This window comes from Nerophis lumbriciformis, linkage group LG36 (genome assembly GCF_033978685.3).
Source record: "Nerophis lumbriciformis linkage group LG36, RoL_Nlum_v2.1, whole genome shotgun sequence".
In the NCBI taxonomy this organism is placed as follows: domain Eukaryota; kingdom Metazoa; phylum Chordata; class Actinopteri; order Syngnathiformes; family Syngnathidae; genus Nerophis; species Nerophis lumbriciformis.
The window spans coordinates 9,333,034-9,353,579 of record NC_084583.2 but is presented as its reverse complement, the minus strand read 5'-3'; the positions used below and the strand labels follow the sequence as shown (position 1 = coordinate 9,353,579).

Sequence of the window (20,546 nt, the reverse complement as noted above, 5' to 3'; positions counted from 1 at the left end):
ACCACGGAGGCATTGCCTTCCATAGTACTTCCTCAAAATTTCCCAACCGGCCATCACTGGATTATCCAACAGTATATGGTATAAATCTACCCAAAGTGCCTTGCGCGCGTCCGCCATTTTAGCCCACGCTGTTGTCAACAAGCTCATTTTTCCTCCATCCCCTTGTTGTGGGGCAGACTGGCTCGTACATTGACATGCGACTTGCGCTGTTGCCATTTGTAATTTAAAGTAGCATATAGTTCGAACTTATATTTGTCAGTAAACTCGCTATGGAAGCGCTAAAAACTACAACAAAATATGGCGGAAGAAGACGCAGTCAAAGTGGAGGTACGTGAATACACCGCCCACAAAACGGCGCATTTTTTTGATTGATCGAAACTTTGATATTAGTAGATTGCACATATTCCGTACAATTGACCACTAAATGGCAACACCCCAATAAGTTTTTCAACTTGTTTAAGTCGGGGTCCACGTTAATCAATTCATGGCATCCTGAAAAAATGGTCAGAGAGTGCTGTAGAAAGTCTGTAAAAATATAATATATGCAACATTTTGAGCAAAGAACCACCATTACATGTTATGTAGACTACAACAAAGTCTTTTACTTGTAGAAAAAAAAATCATAATAATAATATGACTCCTTTATAATTTGGTGCGCCTTATGTATGAAAAATACGATGACTTTGTGACTATTTCTTTACCCGACAACAGCATTTTAGAACATTATGACAGCTACTGCATGAAACCGTTGTACAGCTTGCATAAGTCAAACAAATACTAATACGCCGAATAATGCTGTATAATAGACTGTATTTATATTATTCACATGTGAATAATGCTGTATAAGGACTGTATTTATAATATTCACATGTGAATAATGCTGTATAATAGACTATATTATTCACATGTGAATAATTCTGTATAATTGACTGTTTTTATATTATTCACATGTGAATAATGCTGTATAATAGACTGTATTTATATTATTCACATGTGAATAATGCTGTATAATAGACTGGATTTACATAATTCACAGGTGAATAATTCTGTATAATAGACTGTATTTATGTTATTCACATGTGAATAATGCTGTATAATAGACTGTATTTATGTTATTCACATGTAAATAATGCTGTATAATAGACTGTATTTATAATATTCACATGTGAATAATACTGTATTTACATTATTCACATGTGAATAATGCTGTATTATAGACTGTATTTACATTATTCACATGTGAATAATGCTGTATAATAGACTGTATTTATATTATTCACATGTGAATAATGCTGTATAATAGACTGTATTTACATTATTCACATGTGAATAATGCTGTATAATAGACTGTATTTATAATATTCACATGTGAATAATGCTGTATAATAGACTGTATTTATATTATTCACATGTGAATAATGCTGTATAATAGTCTGTATTAATATTATTCACATGTGAATAATGCTGTATAATAGACTATGTTATTCACATGTGAATAATGCTGTAAAATAGACTGTATTTACATTATTCACGTGTGAATAATGCTGTATAATAGACTGTATTTATATTATTCACGTGTGAATAATGCTGTATAATAGACTATTTATATTATTCACATGTGAATAATGCTGTATCATAGACTGTATTTACATTATTCACATGTGAATAATGCTGTATATTAGACTGTATTTATATTATTTGCATGTGAATAACGCCATATAATAGACTGTATTTATATTATTCTCATGTGAATAATGCTGTACAATAGACTGTATTTATATTATTCTCATGTGAATAATGCTGTACAATAGACTGTATTTATATTATTCACATGTGAATAATGCTGTATAATAGACTGTATTTACATTATTCACATGTGAATAATGCTGTATAATAGACTATTTATATTATTCACATGTGAATAATGCTGTATAATAGACTGTATTTACATTATTCATATGTGAATAATCCTGTATAATAGACTGTATTTACATTATTCACATGTGAATAATGCTGTATAATAGACTGTTTATATTATTCACCTGTGAATAATGCTGTATAATAGACTGTATTTATATCATTCACATGTGAATAATGCTGTATAATAGACTGTATTTATATTATTCACATGTGAATAATGCTGTATAATAGACTGTATTTATATTATTCACATGTGAATGATGCTGTATAATAGACATGTAAAAAATACCTAAGTGTTTATAGTCTATTGTGAGCTAACCGTGGTCCTGAATTTCCCCCAGGGATCAATAAAGTACTTTCTATTCTATTCTATTGATGTTGTCCAACTACCCTTTGATTGCAGCGTCCAGACCCAGTTTGTACAATGGCATGCCGGCACATTTCATGGGCTCGCCTGAGATGGAGGCGATCTACAAGATGTTGTCCGTCCCCCAGCCTCTCCCTGCCCCTGAGGTCATAACCAAGCAGTACCGGCCAGCCAGCGTGGTGGACAAGGCCCACATCCACGGCAGGTATGCTCTCAGTGTACACGCATGCTTGGAATATGATAAGTGGAATGTGTCTTGTGCATTGACTTGAGTGCTTGGCATACATTTTAGATCAACACAATGACATATTTGAGTGTTCCCCCCCCCAGGTGGTTGGATTCATCCCGATGTCTGATGCAGCAGGGCATCCAAGACAACGACAAACTGTGGCTTCGCTTCAAGTATTTTGCCTTCTATGACATCGAGCCTAAGGTGTGTGTGGTTTTACCCAGTACTGTATCTCAAAAAGGGAGTCCACCCTCCATCTTCACTGCAAAAAGTCAGTGTTCAAAAACAAGAAAAAAAAAATACAAAAATTAGGGGTATTTTAATTGAATTAAGCAAAATTATCTGCCAATAGAACAAGAAAATTTGGCTTGTCAAGACTTTCCAAAACAAGTAAAATTAGCTAACCTCAATGAACCCAAAAATACCTTAAAATAAGTATAATCTCACTAATAAAAATTGTACTACTATATGAGTACATATTTTCTATTGTTTCATTGAAAATAAAACAGCAAAGTCTGTTATCTGTTTTAATTATGAGACACAATTGTGTCAGTCATAATTTTTTTTTTCATGCTTGAAATAAGAAATGATTACTTAAAAAAAGTAGTTTTATACTTGTGAGTGTTGATGACACAGCTTTGCAATAGTTGATATTCTAGTTTCAAGCATGTTTTACTCAATATAGGTCATCAAATCTCAGCAACTAGCTGTAATATCTTACTGAGATCATATAGGACCAAAACACTTAAAACAAGTAAAACACTAACATAAAATCTGCTTAGTGAGAAGAATTATCTTATCAGACAGAAAATAAGCAACTATCACCCTTATTTGAGATATTTAGTCTTACTTAGATTTCAGTTTTGTTGCAGTGTTACTATATTTTCTAAAAGGGACAATAAACTTGCATGTTACTGTACCCATATTTTAGAGTAGTCAGTGCACAGCTTGTTTAACAGTATATATATTTCCTATGTAGCCAAAAATGATACCGTATTTTTCCGGACTATAAGGCGCACTTAAAATGCTTATTTTTCCTCAAAACTCGACAGTGCGCCTTATTACCCGGTGCGCCTAATGTATGGAATAATTCTGGTTTTGCTTACCGACCTCGAAGCTCTTTTATTTGGTACATAGTGTAATGATAAGTGTGACCAGTAGATGGCAGTCACACATAAGAGATACATATAGACTGCAATATGACTCAAGTAAACAACAGCAACATTTTATATGTTCCATTGACAATATAGAACATTACACACGGCGCTCAAAAATCTATCAAAATGTTTTAGTAGGACTTTGGTAAGCTATGAAGCCACACCGCTTGGTGGATTGTACTGTGCTTCAACATAGGAGTATTATTATGGTGTATGTGTAAGGTAAGACATATCTGGCGTTTTGTTTCGCAATATTATGCAAAAGCAACTTTTCTTACTGTCTGGTACCTGCTGATCTGTATTTGGGATCTGCATAAGTTCTGAAAAATTGCGCGCGTCTGCCTTTGTAGTCCGTGCTGACACCTTTATTGATAAGCTTCTTCTTTTTCTCGATCTTCTTATGTGACATTCATCCTCCACTGTTGCCATTTCTAATATAAAGTAGTGTAAAGTTCTTACTTATATCTGTCAGTAAACTCACCATGAAAGCACTAAAACATACCGGTGTGGTGAGTTTACAGTTCCACTCTTCTACTCCAAAAAGGACTCAAGGACAACTCATGATCTCCAATTGATCAACTTTTTATTTTCCAATTTTAAGCATTGTTGGTTTCATTTCAGTTGATCTTCAATTAATCATCAGGTTGTAAACCTTTAAAACACAGAAACGGAGATGCTAACAATGTAATTAATTACACGTGTATTTTCAAATACTGTTTCAAACCTCTGAATGTTTTAAACTTTCTACTTTTAAATAATGATTTAAACACATTGCCTGTCAAAATGAATATAGACATTTTAAATGACCTAAATACATGTAAATGAACTAGCGAATGAATTAACCATTTTAAGTGATTTTAAATAATTAAATCAATTGAATGGGACAAGCAGGTTAAATGAACTGAACTAAATCCATTCAACAATTAGAGTCATTAAAGGGAATAAAGAAACTACAAGAATGGCTACGAGCTTTTCTGGAAGTCTTTTAAACTTTTAACATTCTAAACTTATGCTTAACTTTTAGCAAGAGTTAAACAAACATTAAATTATCCTTTAACTTTGCATTCATTTTTTGTACGTTTAACTTTAAACATTAAACCATAAGCTTTGACTTTAAACCTTTTAACTTTAACCATTTGCCATTTTACCTTTAAGCTTAAAACCATTTACGTGTGCTTTAATACCTCGTAAGGCCAAGCTGTTTTTATTTCTCTATGCTATTTGGGTTTATTGGACCCTAATTAGAAGAAAAACTAAAAATCATCTTTTGATATGATGTACTTTGAGAGAAAAATTATGTCCACATATGTGGATACTTGGTCCGAATTTCCATAAAACCCAATGAAGTCACCATTGTGTAATAGAATGAAAAAGTCTTTATTTCCACCTTGAACAGAGCAGTCTTTTTCCTGACTGCTTTTGCATGTATTAACACTTACACACATTTTTGAACATGTTTTGAATATCAGAGTAAAACCAACATGGAAACATTGCACTTTTGAAGTACAGGCACCAAAAAAGTGGTAGACCTCATCGACTGACATGTTGAGTGGGTCCCCACTCCTTTTATCTAGCCTTTATTTAACCAGGTAAAATCCCATTTAGATCAAATATCTCTTTTCCAAGGGAGACCTGGCCAAGAGGGCAGCAGCAAGGTTACATTAAAAACAGTAAACAACACATAAAACATCACATTTACAACATTAAAACTTGCTCACATAACATGTGCATACAGACAAGGTAATCCTTTCACAGAAGCTTTAAACTCATTTAACGTAACAAGGGTTTGAAGTTGAAGATTCGATTGTAGGTTATTCCAAGCCTTCGGTGCTGAAAACCTAAATGCTTTCTTGCCCAGTTCAGTTCTTACTTTGGGGTGCAGAACATTCATTGAACGAAGATTGTGACTTCTTTGTTTCTTTGTTCAAAGACAAGACAGATAAGATGGAGTGATACCCAGAATGGTTTTGTAGATGAACACATACCAATGATTGAGGCGTCGAGCACATACAGATGTCCAGTTAAAGGGGAACATTATCACCAGACCTATGTAAGCGTCAATATATACCTTGATGTTGCAGAAAAAAGACCATATATTTTTTTAACCGATTTCCGAACTCTAAATGGGTGAATTTTGGCGAATTAAACGCCTTTCTAATATTCGCTCTCGGAGCGATGACGTCACAACGGGAAGCAATCCGCCATTTTCTCAAACACCGAGTCAAATCAGCTCTGTTATTTTCCGTTTTTTCAACTGTTTTCCGTACCTTGGAGACATCATGCCTCGTCGGTGTGTTGTCGGAGGGTGTAACAACACGAACAGGGATTCAAGTTGCACCAGTGGCCCAAAGATGCGAAAGTGGCAAGAAATTGGACGTTTGTTCCGCACACTTTACCGACGAAAGCTATGCTACGACAGAGATGGCAAGAATGTGTGGATATCCTGCGACACTCAAAGCAGATGCATTTCCAACGATAAAGTCAAAGAAATCTGCCGCCAGACCCCCATTGAATCTGCCGGAGTGTGTGAGCAATTCAGGGACAAAGGCCCTCGGTAGCACGGCAAGCAATGGCGGCAGTTTGTTCCCGCAGACGAGCGAGCTAAACCCCCTGGATGTCTTGGTGACATCAACTCCAAAACTGGACAGATCAGCTTTCAGGAAAAGAGCGGATGAGGGTATGTCTACAGAATATATTAATTGATGAAAATTGGGCTGTCTGCACTCTCAAAGTGCATGTTGTTGCCAAATGTATTTCATATGCTGTAAACCTAGTTCATAGTTGTTAGTTTCCTTTAATGCCAAACAAACACATACCAATTGTTGGTTAGAAGGCGATCGCCGAATTCGTCCTCGCTTTCTCCCGTGTCGCTGGCTGTCGTGTCGTTTTCGTCGGTTTCGCTTGCATACGGTTCAAACCGATATGGCTCAATAGCTTCAGTTTCTTCTTCAATTTCGTTTTCGCTACCTGCCTCCACACTACAACCATCCGTTTCAATACATGCGTAATCTCTTGAATCGCTTAAGCCACTGAAATCCGAGTCTGAATCCGAGCTAATGTCGCTATAGCTTGCTGTTCTTTCCGCCATGTTTGTTTGTATTCACTATGTGACGTCACAGGAAAATGGACGGGTGTTTATAACGATGGTTAAAATCAGGCACTTTGAAGCTTTTTTTTTTAGGGATATTGCGTGATGGGTAAAATTTTGAAAAAAACTTCGAAAAATATAATAAGCCACTGGGAACTGATTTTTAATGGTTTTAACCATTCTGAAATTGTGATAATGTTCCCCTTTAACAATTGAGTATAACACACAATGGTGAGTTATAGACAGTGACATGGCAATAGAACATTCCCAAATCAGTGTCATCAGATCTCTAATGATGTACTGGTCAAAATACTCTAGTGGGGTCCAGCCATGTCTATCCAGATGGGTTTTGTCCTGATGCTGATACTCTGCAAGGTTTGGCATCAATGGAGTAGCCTTCCAGCGTATTCCACAACCTGCACAACCAGAATCAGAATAAAACAATATTTAGTATGTATAATATTTATTGCAGTAAGTTACATTTTATCCATGTAAGCAAATGAGGTGTAGGCCTATTGGTGCATGAAAAACTTGAATCTGTTTGGACGTAGGGCTGGGCGATATGGCCTTTTTTAATATCTCGATATTTTTAGGCCATATCACGATACACCATATATATCTCCATATTTTGCCTTAGAATGAATACCTTAGAATGAATGCCTTAGAATGAACACTTGATGCATATAATCACAGCAGTATGATGATTCTATGTGTCTACATTAAAACATTCTTCTTCATACTGCATTAATATATGCTACTTTTAAACTTTCTTGCAGAGAGGGAAATCACAACTAAGTCAATTGACCAAAAGTGTATTTATTAAACAGTTATTCATTTCCAAAACAGAAAGTGCAAGATTGTCAGAGACATTTTAAAACAAGCTATTAGTGCACTTTTGTGCATGATGTCACTAAGATGACATATCAAAACATTAAATTAAAGTGCACTTTTTGTACAGAACGCCACTACAATAGTTTAAAACAAATAAAATGCACTTTTGTGCATGATGTCACACAAGATATTTCAATAACTGTCAAATAAAAATGAGCTGCATAATAGGAAATCAAATAGTGGACGTCCTTCGCTATGTGGTAGGTCCCTGCGGACGTTATCTTCTTCTGTTGTTGACTTTTTGTTTCATACGGTGTTCATGTGGAAATTGTTGCTAGGGCATTTTGTGGGTGTGTCACCGAACGTAGATGTTGACATGCAGAGTTTCAAGCACTTTTTATTCTCTAGCGGATGACTTTTCAAATGATGCTACACATTAGCAGTAATGCTACTTTTTGTAGCAACGCTTTTGCCGCATACTTGACATATTACGGTTGTCTGTTCAACATCTTCTCGCTTGAAGCCAAACCACCGCCAGATGATGGACCCCTGCTGTTTTTCTTGGGAATTAATTATTCCTTCATTTGTTACCAGATTCGCACCTTCTTTCTCTCGTATTACCACTCGCACCACAGCTAACGTTAACCATGCTGCTACCTCTCTGCTCCGCGGGGGCGTATACGTACAGTATGTGACGTATGTAAGAAGGTGCGCTTGTTTATGTCTCTGTGAGAAGGAGAGACAAGAAAGAGTGAGAAGAGCCTGTAGTGTAATGCCCGCAGCTAAAAGCAACTGCGTGAGAACGTATACTCCAATATCACCATATAGTCATTTTCTATATCGCACAGAGACAAACCAGCGATATAGCGAGTATATTCGATATATCGCCCAGCCCTATTTGGACGTTTACATGAAATTTGAAGATTTACCCTCAAGGCATGCTAAAATAATAACAATTACCTAGTTTGGACTCTCCCTTTTTATTTTCTTTGGTTTGGCTTGGTCCTGGTGTTGGCTCCTCCGAGTCATCTTTTGCATGATCGGTCGGTACAGTTCGACATCTGGGAGTCTGGGATGAACCTGTCCCTGTACTCTGTCCCTGTCAATGAACCTACAAGTAAAATAATAATTAACTTAGAATTTCATGGCTGCATCATGTGACAAAGTAGTTAGGAAAGGGCATGTTCACTACTGTGTTACATGGCCTTTCCTTTCAACAACACTCAGTAAACGTTTGGGAACTGAGAAGACACATTTTTGAAGCTTCTCAGGTGGAATTCTTTCCCATTCTTGCTTGATGTACAGCTTAAGTTGTTCAACAGTCCGGGGGTCTCCGTTGTGGTATTTTAGACTTCATAATGCGCCACACATTTTCAATGGGAGACAGGTCTGGACTACAGGCAGGCCAGTCTAGTACCCGCACTCTTTTACTATGAAGCCACGTTGATGTAACACGTGGCTTGGCATTGTCTTGCTGAAATAAGCAGGGGTGTCCATGGTAACATTGCTTGGATGGGAACATATGTTGCTCCAAAAGCTGTATGTACCTTTCAGCATTAATGGCGCCTTCACAGATGTGTAAGTTACCCATGTCTTGGGCACTAATACACCCCCATACCATCACAGATGCTGGCTTTTCAACTTTGCACCTATAACAATCCGGATGGTTCTTTTCCTCTTTGGTCCGGAGGACACGACGTCCACAGTTTCCAAAAACAATTTGAAATGTGGACTCGTCAGACCACAGAACACTTTTCCACTTTGTATCAGTCCATCTTAGATGAGCTCAGGCCCAGCGAAGCCGATGGCGTTTCTGGGTGTTGTTGATAAACGGTTTTCGCCTTGCGTTTGAGAGTTTTAACTTGCACTTACAGATGTAGCGACCAACTGTAGTTACTGACAGTGGGTTTCTGAAGTGTTCCTGAGCCCATGTGGTGATATCCTTTACACACTGATGTCGCTTGTTGATGCAGTACAGCCTGAGGGATTGAAGGTCACGGGCTTAGCTACTTACGTGCAGTAATTCTCTGAACCCTTTGATGATATTACGGACCGTAGATGGTGAAATCCCTAAATTCCTTGCAATAGCTGCTTGAGAAAGGTTTTTCTTAAACTGTTCAACAATTTGCTCACGCATTTGTTGACAAAGTGGTGACCCTCGCCCCATCATTGTTTGTGAATGATTGAGCATTTCATGGAATCTACTTTTATACCCAATCATGGCACCCACCTGTTCCCAATTTGCCTGTTCACCTGTGGGATGTTCCAAATAAGTGTTTGATGAGCATTCCTCAAATTTATCAGTATTTATTGCCACCTTTCCCAACTTCTTTGTCACGTGTTGCTGGCATCAAATTCTAAAGTTAATGATTATTTGCAAAAAAAAAAAAAAAAAATGTTTATCAGTTTGAACATCAAATATGTTGTCTTTGTATCATATTCAACTGAATATGGGTTGAAAAGGATTTGCAAATCATTGTATTCCGTTTATATTTACATCTAATACAATTTCCCAACTCATATGGAAACGGGGTTTGTACATTAACACAAATCTACTGGGCCTTGACTAACCATTATCTGCACCACGGCGACGTTTATGTCCTCTGCTGTGCTCAGGAATGGGGTCCTCATCATCACTGCTGCTTTCCTCCTGTGCTGATGGTTGGTCATTTGCATCCAGGATGGGATCATCATTGTCAGATAGGTCTAAATCTGAGTTGTCTTTATCAATCAACCCAAGTAGCTGCATAGCTTGGTGCACAGAAAAATGCTCTGGAAATAAAAACAAATGGATTTCAATGGTACTGTACAATGTTTTTAACCCAACTAATTTATATATGTATATATGTATTTAGTGATTGAATTATGTATTACATTTAGACAATGTACAGCATTTTAGCTGTACCAGATATACTTGCTTTCTCATTTTACATGTGTGCATGTCTACCAGTATTTTAGCTGTTTCAACAAGCTTCAGTCCATAAGTACACAAACGTGTACTTCATGTTTAGTGACATGCTAATTCTTATTTTTACACTTTTTTTTTTTCCAAATTGGCTTATCATGACAAATGTCCAACGCTTATTGATTGATTGATTGAGACTTTTATTAGTAGATTGCACAGTACAGTACATATTCTGTACAATTGACCACTAAATGGTAACACCCCAATAAGTTTTTCAACTTGTTTAAGTCGGGGTCCACGTTAATCAATGCATGGTAATGGTTATATAAATATCTAAATAAGAATAAGCCATAAAATAAGGCAGGACTTCTTACCTGGTCGATTTTTGTGTCTGGAGTGGCCACTTGAATCTTCCCTCGTATTCGCCGCCATCTAGAATTTTTACCATTGTATATTATACTCTTTTGACACCACCAGGTGACAGTATAATTGTCCACTTAAGCGGCCATGAGACCCCAATTCAGTAGTGTACACAATTTTGGAAATAAGAGCTAAAAGGTGCTGTCCACGCATGTGGCCACTAAGCCTTTAGAGGTTTTAAACTTTAAAACAAGTTGCTTTTAACTGGTCAAAGCCAGTATTGCAGTCAATGGTCAAAGGTAAATGCAGTCATGCAGTGGTTCAACTTGAAGCCAGCAGTTCAAACAAACAAGTGAAGATAGTTGAGTCAGCAAATGAAGACGCTTGCAGGTACAAGTTAAGCATATCTAGTGATGGGTCCGGCAACACCGATGCATCGGCGCATGCGTCGAGCTCATAGAGCAAAACCCTGTGTCGGTGCGTGTACCGCTTTTAGAAAGTCACGTGACCGATCATGAGCTGTTTTGGTCACGTGACCGATACGCGAACTGTGTCGCACTGACGCCTCCTCTGTGCCCTGTGAGCGGCTCTTTTTTACAGCCGGAGAAATAATAACTAAGAGAAATCGTCTAAAATGTAATACGTCGGAAAAACTTTATCTTTTTTTTTTTAATAAAAATGTGTAAAAAAAAATGTATTAAAAAAATTCCCAGTCCACAATCATCCACAACACGTTCTCTTAGATTTCCATGTTATGATACATGTTCACATTATTTATTGACTGTATCTAAAAAAGATACAAATATATTTTTATTTAAATGAAGATATGAAATAATCCTAAATGAAATACAATGACTTGGTTTATATTATTGTATATACTAGGGCAGGGGTCACCAACGCGGTGCCCGCGGGCACCAGGTAGCCCGTAAGGACCAGATCAGTCGCCCGCTGGCCTGTTCTAAAAATAGCTCAAAGAGCAGCACTTACCAGTGAGCTGCCTCTATTTTTTAAATTGTATTTATTTACTAGCAAGCTGGTCTCGCTTTGCTCGACATTTTTAATTCTAAAAGAGACAAAACTCAAATAGAATTTGAAAATCCAAAAAATATTTTAAAGACTTGGAATAAGTAGTAGAAAATGGATGGATGGATGGGTCTTCACTTGTTTAAATAAATTCATTTATTTTTTACTTTGCTTCTTATTACTTTTAAATATACAATTTTAGAGAAAAAATACAACCTTAAACATTATTTTAGGATTTTTAAACAAATATACCTTTTTACCTTTTAAATGTCTTCCTCTTCTTTCCTGACAATTTAAATCAATGTTTAAGTAAATTTATTTATTTTTTATTGTAAAGAATAATACATATTTTAGCTTCTGGTTTTTTGACGAAGAATATTTGTGAAATATTTCTTCAAACTTACTATGATTAAAATTCAAAAAAATTATTCTGGCAAATCTAGAAAATCTGTAGAATCAAATTTAAATCTTATTTCAAAGTATTTTGAATTTCTTTTAAAATTTTTGTTCTGGAAAATCTAGAAGAAATACTGATTTGTCTTTGTTAGAAATATAGCTTGGTCCAATTTGTTAAATATTCTAACAAAGTGCAGATTGGATTTTAACCAATTTAAAACATGTCATCAAAATTCTAAAATGTATCTTAATCAGGAAAAATTACTAATGATGTTCCATAAATTATTTTTTTTATTTTTTCAAAAAGATTCAAATTAGCTAGTTTTTCTCTTCTTTTTGTCGGTTGAATTTTGAATTTTAAAGAGTCAAAATTGAAGATAAACTATGTTTCAAAATTTTATTTTAATTTTTTTCGTGTTTTCTCCTCTTTTAAACCGTTCAATTAAGTGTTTTTTCATCATTTATTCTCTACAAAAAACCTTCCGTAAAAGGAAAAAAAAAATGTACGACGGAATGACAGACAGAAATACCCATTTTTTTATTTATATAAATGTATTTATTTAGCTATTCTTGTTTAAATCACACTTACGTGTAACTTACAAATGACAATATATTTATTTATTTAAGTGTGTATCAAACTGGTAGCCCTTCGCATTAATCAGTACCCAATAAGTAGTTTTTGGTTTCAAAAAGGTTGGTGACCCCTGTACTAGGGCATAAAATCAGTGTCAGTTGAGTCGGTCCATAGGTTGCCTGTAGGGATTTTTAATGTCCAGCAGATGTCAGTATTTAGTGACACAGTATCGACACAGTATCAATACAGTTTTGCAATGTGTCGAAACGCTTCATGACGCCTCATCAACCCATCACTAAGCATATCAAAGTAAGCATTTCGATGGTCATCAAATGAAGAAGCATATTCACCCACCATTGGTGTGTTTGGAGAAACTTGCAGAGTGGATCTTGCTGTTCTTCCTTGCATGCAGCTTGTTTGGTGAATGAATCTGACTGAACCTCCAATTCCTTTCCAGGTGCCTCCAATCAGTAATTTGGCGGCAATTTTCCCTTGGCATTCTGGGAATTGTAGTTCTCAATGGTTTTGACCATGTAGTTTTCCACCATGTAGGGCAGAGCTGGGCAAATATTTTGACTCGATGTGGGGCAATGTGGATGTGTGTATGAATGATATATACACATTTAGCTGTAAAAATCTGCTGTACAGTATGTGTATTTGGGGTCCATTTTTTTCAGGAACACTAATACCAAAAGTCCACAATGTCCCATAGAGTTCTATAAACCAGTGTTTTTCAACCACTGGGAGATTATCTAATTTCACCTATTTGGGTTGAAAATATTTTTTGCAAACCAGTAATTATAGTCTGCAAATGATGTGTTGTTGTTGAGTGTTAGTGCTGTCTAGACAGTGTAATACTCTTCCATATCAGTAGGTGGCAGCCGGTAGCTAATTGCTTTGTAGATGTCTGAAACAGCGGAAGGCAGTGTGCAGGTAAAAAGGTGTCTAATTCTTAAACCAAAAATAAGCAAAAGGTGAGTGCCCTTAAGAAAAGGCATTGAAGCTTAGGGAAGGTTACGCAGAACTAAACTAAAACTGAACTGGCTACAAAGTAAACAAAAACAGAATGCTGGACGACAGCAAAGACTTACTGTGGAGCAAAGACGACGTCCACAATGTACATCTGAACATTTGATTGAATTGATTGAAGTATTTATTTCAAACCTGCACAATACAACAACACACTTTTTTTTTTTTTACATTTTGGCAGAGACATTTATGCATGGCTTGAAAAGGGGTTGGATGAAGCAATTGCTTATAATATCCCAACCCCTCTCACTCACTCCCTATTTAACATAAACAATATAATACAAGAACAATACTATACAAACAAAAACAAGAAAAACTCCTATACACTAACAATACAGTACTACCACTGTTACTATGGGACAAGACAAGACGAGACAAAACACACACACACACACACACACACACACACACACACACACAGGCCCAACACTCTCTGACCATACACTTCTCTCCCATCGCTCTGTGCTGAAGGCATCACTCTCTTTCCTCCTCGTACTTCTTCAGTACTTCTTTTTTAAACAGTCTTTTAAATGTAATCATATCAGAACATGATATGACAATCAACAATGTCCACACAAAGAAGGATAAAAAACAACTGAAATATTCTTGATTGCTAAAACAAAGTAGATGCGGGAAATATCGCTCAAAGGAAGACGTGAAACTGCTACAGGAAAATACAAAAAAAGAGAAAAAGCCACCAAAATAGGAGCGCAAGACAAGAACTAAAACCCTACACACAGGAAAAAAGCAAAAAAAAACTCCAAATAAGTCAGGGCGTGATGTGACAGGTGGTGACAGTACACCTACTTTGAGACAAGAGCTATAGTGATGCATGCTTGGTTATGCTTTAAAGTCATATCCAACAATCGTGACAACGACTTTTTACTGTCAACCGAGTTTCGTTTTTTTTTTAACGATTTCTGCTGGTGGTGTGCCTCTGCATTTTTTCAACGCAAAAAATGTGCCTTGGCTCAAAAAATGTTGAAAAACACTGCTATAAACGTTATGACAGACCACCTCAAAAAAACGGAATTGGAATTTTACGTTTTTTTTACTGAATGGGACACCTAAAATGTACATGAAAATAAAGAAAGTGGGATTTACAATATTAACTATGAACAATAAAACACTGAATATTAACAACATATGAACACATTTTATTTCTCAGACCAGCTCTTCCATAGTTTTGTAACTTTTACAATCAAGCAAAACACAACAAAAATTAAAAAAAAAAAAAAAAACAGCAAAATATGAATGCAAAGTGTAATAAACACCTACAATATGATATATTATCTGAAAACAAACCCCGCCCACTCTGCTTTGTTCCTGGTCTGAGCTGCTGTGACCTAGATTAGCGTAATAACTCCTATAACACTCAAAAGTGCAGATTTCAACCATTTAAATACTTTCTATAGTTCAAGACTTACGCTCATTTAAAAACAGCACTGCACATCATAATGGCAAATGCACTTTTCACGTTAAAGGTCTAAAAAAATGATGTAGAACGTCTGGCGGGCCGGATTGAAAATCTTAATGTGCCGCAGTTGGCCCGCGGGTCCTATTTTGCCTAGGTCTGATGTAGGGCATGGATTGACACTTGACTGACACTTCTGAGTTTTTAACTCCGCATACTAGAGATGCGCGGTTTGCGGGCACAACCGCGGAGTCCGCGGATTATCCGCGGATCGGGCGGATGAAATTTTAAAAAATTAGATTGTATCCGCGGGTCGGGTCGGGCGGTTGAAAAAAAAAAAAAAGATTTTAAATAGATTCAGGCGGGTGGCAGTTAAACCAATTCGGAAATATATATACATAGTTAAATGTTGTTACCCACATACGAAAAACGAGCAGGCACCTGCTGCATATGCCACAACAGAAGAAAAAAAAAAAGAAGAGATGGACACTTTTACGGAGCGGAGAAGGGACGCCTCGCCGGGGTCCGGGACCGAGGCCCCTTCCCCCGAGAGGGCCCCACCGGGAGCCGTAGCTGAGGCGATCCGCGAGAAGGGCCCGACGCACGTCCAGGGTCACCACCGCGCCCACCGCACCGACACCCCGCCTCGTCCGCCTTCGCCGCGGCCGGCGTCACGCGCAGCAGGTAAGCAGCTTACCTGCCCGCCACCCCCGTGGCCGGGGGCTCGTAACAGGGGTCACTCCGCGCGCTCCGCCCGCGCAGCTTACCTGCCCGCCACCCCCGTTGCCGGGGGCGCGTAACAGGGGTCACTCCGCGTGCAGTGCGCTCACGAAAGGGGTGGGGCTCACCCTGGTTGATATAGACAGCAGCAGGACGGTGGCCATGGAAGTCGGAACCCGCTAAGGAGTGTGTAACAACCCACCTGCCGAATCAACTAGCCCTGAAAATGGATGGCGCTGGAGCGTCGGCACCATACCCGGCCGTCGCCGGCAGCGAGACGCGCTTGGAGGTGCGCTCAGCGCGGCTCCCATATGATTGCGCACTGGTGTGCGTCTGGGCCGTGACAGCGTGGCACGCGAATGTCTGTGCTGCATTGGATCAGTCTCCTTTCTTTAACAGGCAAAAGCTTTATAACCTCACTAATGCCTTGCATCGTCTATATTAGATATATAACAACGGGCGGGTGCGGGCGGATGCGGTTCTGATTAAATGTTAGGTCGGGTGGATGGCGGATGGTTGACGACTTTCTGATGCGGTTGCGGATGAAATAATTGCCTATCCGCGCATCTCTACCGCATACATTATTCACCCGAGGAACTTTAGTCGGACATTTTTTTCCACGGGACACATTTCGGGCGTTGTTGATGCACTAGTGAGCCACGGATGAGGAGATGCTGCTCCGTTATTGATTGAAGTAAAGTCTGAATGTCATTAAACACAGTTAGCGCCATCTTTTGTCACTTCTTCCACCCCCGTCCTTGCACGCTACACCGCTACAACAAGGAGAAGACACTGTCGAAGTGGAGGCATATTTTGAGCAAAGAACCACCATTACATGTTATGTAGACCACAAGGAAGTCTTTTACATTTAGAATAATAATAATAATTAAAGCTGCAAGCAGCGATGGACGAGACCGACTTTGACGGCACATAATATCCAAACCGGAGCAGTAATTAAAACTCTTTGGTCAACTTTTAATCAGAAGGGTTCAATCTCTCTCCTGTGCTAGTTTGAAGCCGACACGACAAACGCGCTCAGAGGAGATAATGTTTGAAAAAAGGTGACCGGTTTTTACAAAACTTTTGTTTTGAAGGGGGAATTGCAAACTTCCTGTTGATTTTTGCTGGGGGTTGTCAGTATATGAAATGTAGGTCTAAGTGAGACCTACACAGGGGTAGGACATTCCTACTGGAAGTTACAGGCAGTTTTGTCTGAGTTTTCTTCCTAGGAGCAGTTGTGTCTGTGTTTTCTTCCTAGGAGGCGCTAGAGCAAAATTTTTAGTTTTGGGGTTGGGGTTTTTTTTATTAGATCGCAATTTTTGCCAGTCCTGATGTGTGTGTCCAGTTTGGTGAGTTTTGAAGCATGTCAAATTACAGCTCAAAGAGGCAAAAGTGACAGTTTTTACTACATTTTTGTTTTGAAGGGGGAATTGCAAACTTCCTGTTGATTTTTGCTAAAAGATGTCAATGTATGAAATCTAGGTCTAAGTCAGACCTACATAGAGGTTTTTTGTTTCATGTCTCTACGACATTTTTAACGGAAGTTTCAAGCAGTTTTGTCTGTGTTTTAAGAATAAGTGATTATTACATTTTAACAGAAGTGTAGATAGAACATGTTGAAAAAGAAAATAAGCAGATATTAACAGTAAATGAACAAGTAGATTAATAATCAATTTTTACAGTTTGTCCCTCATAATGTAGAGAAAATAATAGGTAGATAAATGACACAATATGTTACTGCATACGTCAGCAGACTAATTAGGAGTCTTTGTTTGTTTACTTACTACTAAAAGACAAGTTGTCTAGTATGTTCACTATTTTATTTAAGGACTAAATTACAATAATAAACATATGTTTCATGTACACTAAGATTTTTTTGTTCAAATAAAGCCATTATTGACATTTTTTTTGGTGCCCTTTATTTAGAAAAGTACCGAAAAGCATCGAAATACATTTTGGTATCGGGACAACACTAATCTACAATTTACCGCAACACGTTTTTGAAGTGGAATTCGTATAGGCTGAAATGTTCTACTGACACAGATGACAGCACATGATATAATATGTTATTTTTAAAAAGTTTTATATAAGTGTTATAATGAAGACAACACATGATGTAAGTGTCTATATTAGCTATATTAGCCTACTATCAAAATTACTTTAAAAGTCTTATATAAGTGTTATACTGAAGACAACACATGATGTAAGTGTCTATATTAGTTATATCAGCCTACTATCAAAATTACTTTAAAAGTCTTATATAAGTGTTATTATGAAGACAACACATGATGCAAGTGTCTATATTAGCTATATTAGCCTACTATCAAAATGACTTTAAAAGTCTTATATAAGTGTTATAATGAAGGCAACACATGATGTAAGTGTCTATATTAGCTATATTAGCCTACTATCAAAATGACTTTAAAAGTCTTATATAAGTGTTATAATGAAGGCAACACATGATGTAAGTGTCTATATTAGCTATATTAGTCTACTATCAAAATGACTTTAAAAGTCTTATATAAGTGCTATAATGAAGGCAACACATGATGTAAGTGTCTATATTAGCTATATTAGCCAACTATCAAAATGACTATGTGTCGCAGGCTGAGGCAAATCTTCGTTGACAGAAATGTTGAAATGTAACATTTATTCTACACATTTTTACAACATTAGACACCATTAGTAAATCAGAGGCTTCTCAGAAGGTGAGATAACTCCTGGAAATGACTGTCTTAGAGTGACCAAAGGTATAGATGCGTGTGTCCAAGTTAAAGGAAACAGCAGGCTGTCTTCTTCTAATAGATTTATTTGGCAATCTTTGGCACGCTGGGTAACGTTTGCTGTGGTCTGGAACAACATGGCACACAAACAACTATCAGAAATGCAGCCAATATTACTTACAGATAATGTGTCATGAAACATGCAAATTATATATATTATATACAAAGAGGATAAAAGTAAAGGATATTTAATGAGCTAAAACATACCCACAAACGAGGCATAATGATGCAATATGTACATACAGCGAGCCTAAATAGCATGTCAGATCGACCAAATATGTCTAACAAGTCAATAACATCAACAAATACAATAGAATAGAAAGTACTTTATTGATCTATGGGGGAAATTCAGCACCACAGTTCGCTCACAATAAACAATAAACACTTAGGTATTTTTTACATGTCTATTATACAGCATTATTCACATGTGAATGATATAAATACAGTCTATTATACAGCATTATTCACATGTGAATGATATAAATACAGTCTATTATACAGCATTATTCACATGTGAATAATATAAATACAGTCTATTATACAGCATTATTCACATGTGAATAACATAAATACAGTCTATTATACAGCATTATTCACGTGTAAATAATATAAATACAGTCTATTATACAGCATTATTCACATGTGAATAATATAAATACAGTCTGTTATACAGCATTGTTCACATGTGAATAATATAAATACAGTCTATTATACAGCATTATTCACATGTGAATAATATAAATACAGTCTATTATACAGCATTATTCTCATGTGAATAATATAAATACAGTCTATTATACAGCATTATTCACATGTGAATAACATAAATACAGTCTATTATACAGCATTATTCACATGTGAATAATATAAATACAGTCTATTATACAGCATTATTCACATGTGAATAATATAAATACAGTCTATTATACAGCATTATTCACACGTGAATAATATAAATACAGTCTATTATACAGCATTATTCACATGTGAATAATATAAATACAGTCTATTATACAGCATTATTCACGTTTGAATAATATAAATACAGTATATCATACAGCATTATTCACATGTGAATAACATAAATACAGTCTATTACACAGCATTATTCACACGTGAATAACATAAATACAGAAATACACAAAGCTCACCTTTGTGCATTCACGCACAGTATAAAATGTTTGGTGGACAAAATGAGACAAAGAAGGAGTGATGTGAACAAACTGTTGCATTTGTTTGTATTTTTCCACCCATTTTTTCCCATTCTCAATCCTTTTTTACAAATACTCCAGGGAGCCACTAGGGCGGCACTAAAGGTTTCTGACCCCTGTTATAGACCGACCATTTTGCCGTGTTTGGATGGGCTGATGGTGTACTCATTGTGGTGTCCTTGTCTGGTTTCAGTATGACCCGGTGCGTCTGACCCAGCTGTACGAGCAGGCTCGCTGGGCCATTCTTCTGGAAGATATCGACTGCACGGAGGAGGAGATGATGCTTTTTGCAGCTTTGCAGGTATCGACGTGAACGCGGTTTCAGGATTTAGCGACCTGGCGCGGAGCTAAAAACATCTCTCCGCCCGCAGTACCACATTAGCAAGGTGTCCCAGTCAGAGCCCCAGACCACCGCCTCGTCCGCAGCCATGGACGACCTGGACTTGGCACTTCAGTCCCTGGAGGTGAAGATGGAGGGCGAGGGCAGCTCCGCCTCGGAGATGCTGGTCAGACGCGCATTTTTAATGTCTTCCATTTCC

General features: G+C 37.2%; 1 protein-coding gene across 1 annotated transcript in view; it reads left to right on the top strand.

The window, feature by feature from the left end:
• The window catches only part of fermt3b (FERM domain containing kindlin 3b), a 50,024-nt gene that overhangs the window by 14,882 nt on the left and 14,596 nt on the right, over positions 1-20,546 (top strand). Inside the window, exons 5-8 of the mRNA XM_061930055.1 lie at positions 2,324-2,492; positions 2,618-2,720; positions 20,201-20,308; positions 20,379-20,513. Of these exons, the coding sequence (XP_061786039.1) occupies positions 2,324-2,492; positions 2,618-2,720; positions 20,201-20,308; positions 20,379-20,513 (515 nt within the window). The remainder of the gene's footprint in view (positions 1-2,323; positions 2,493-2,617; positions 2,721-20,200; positions 20,309-20,378; positions 20,514-20,546) is intronic.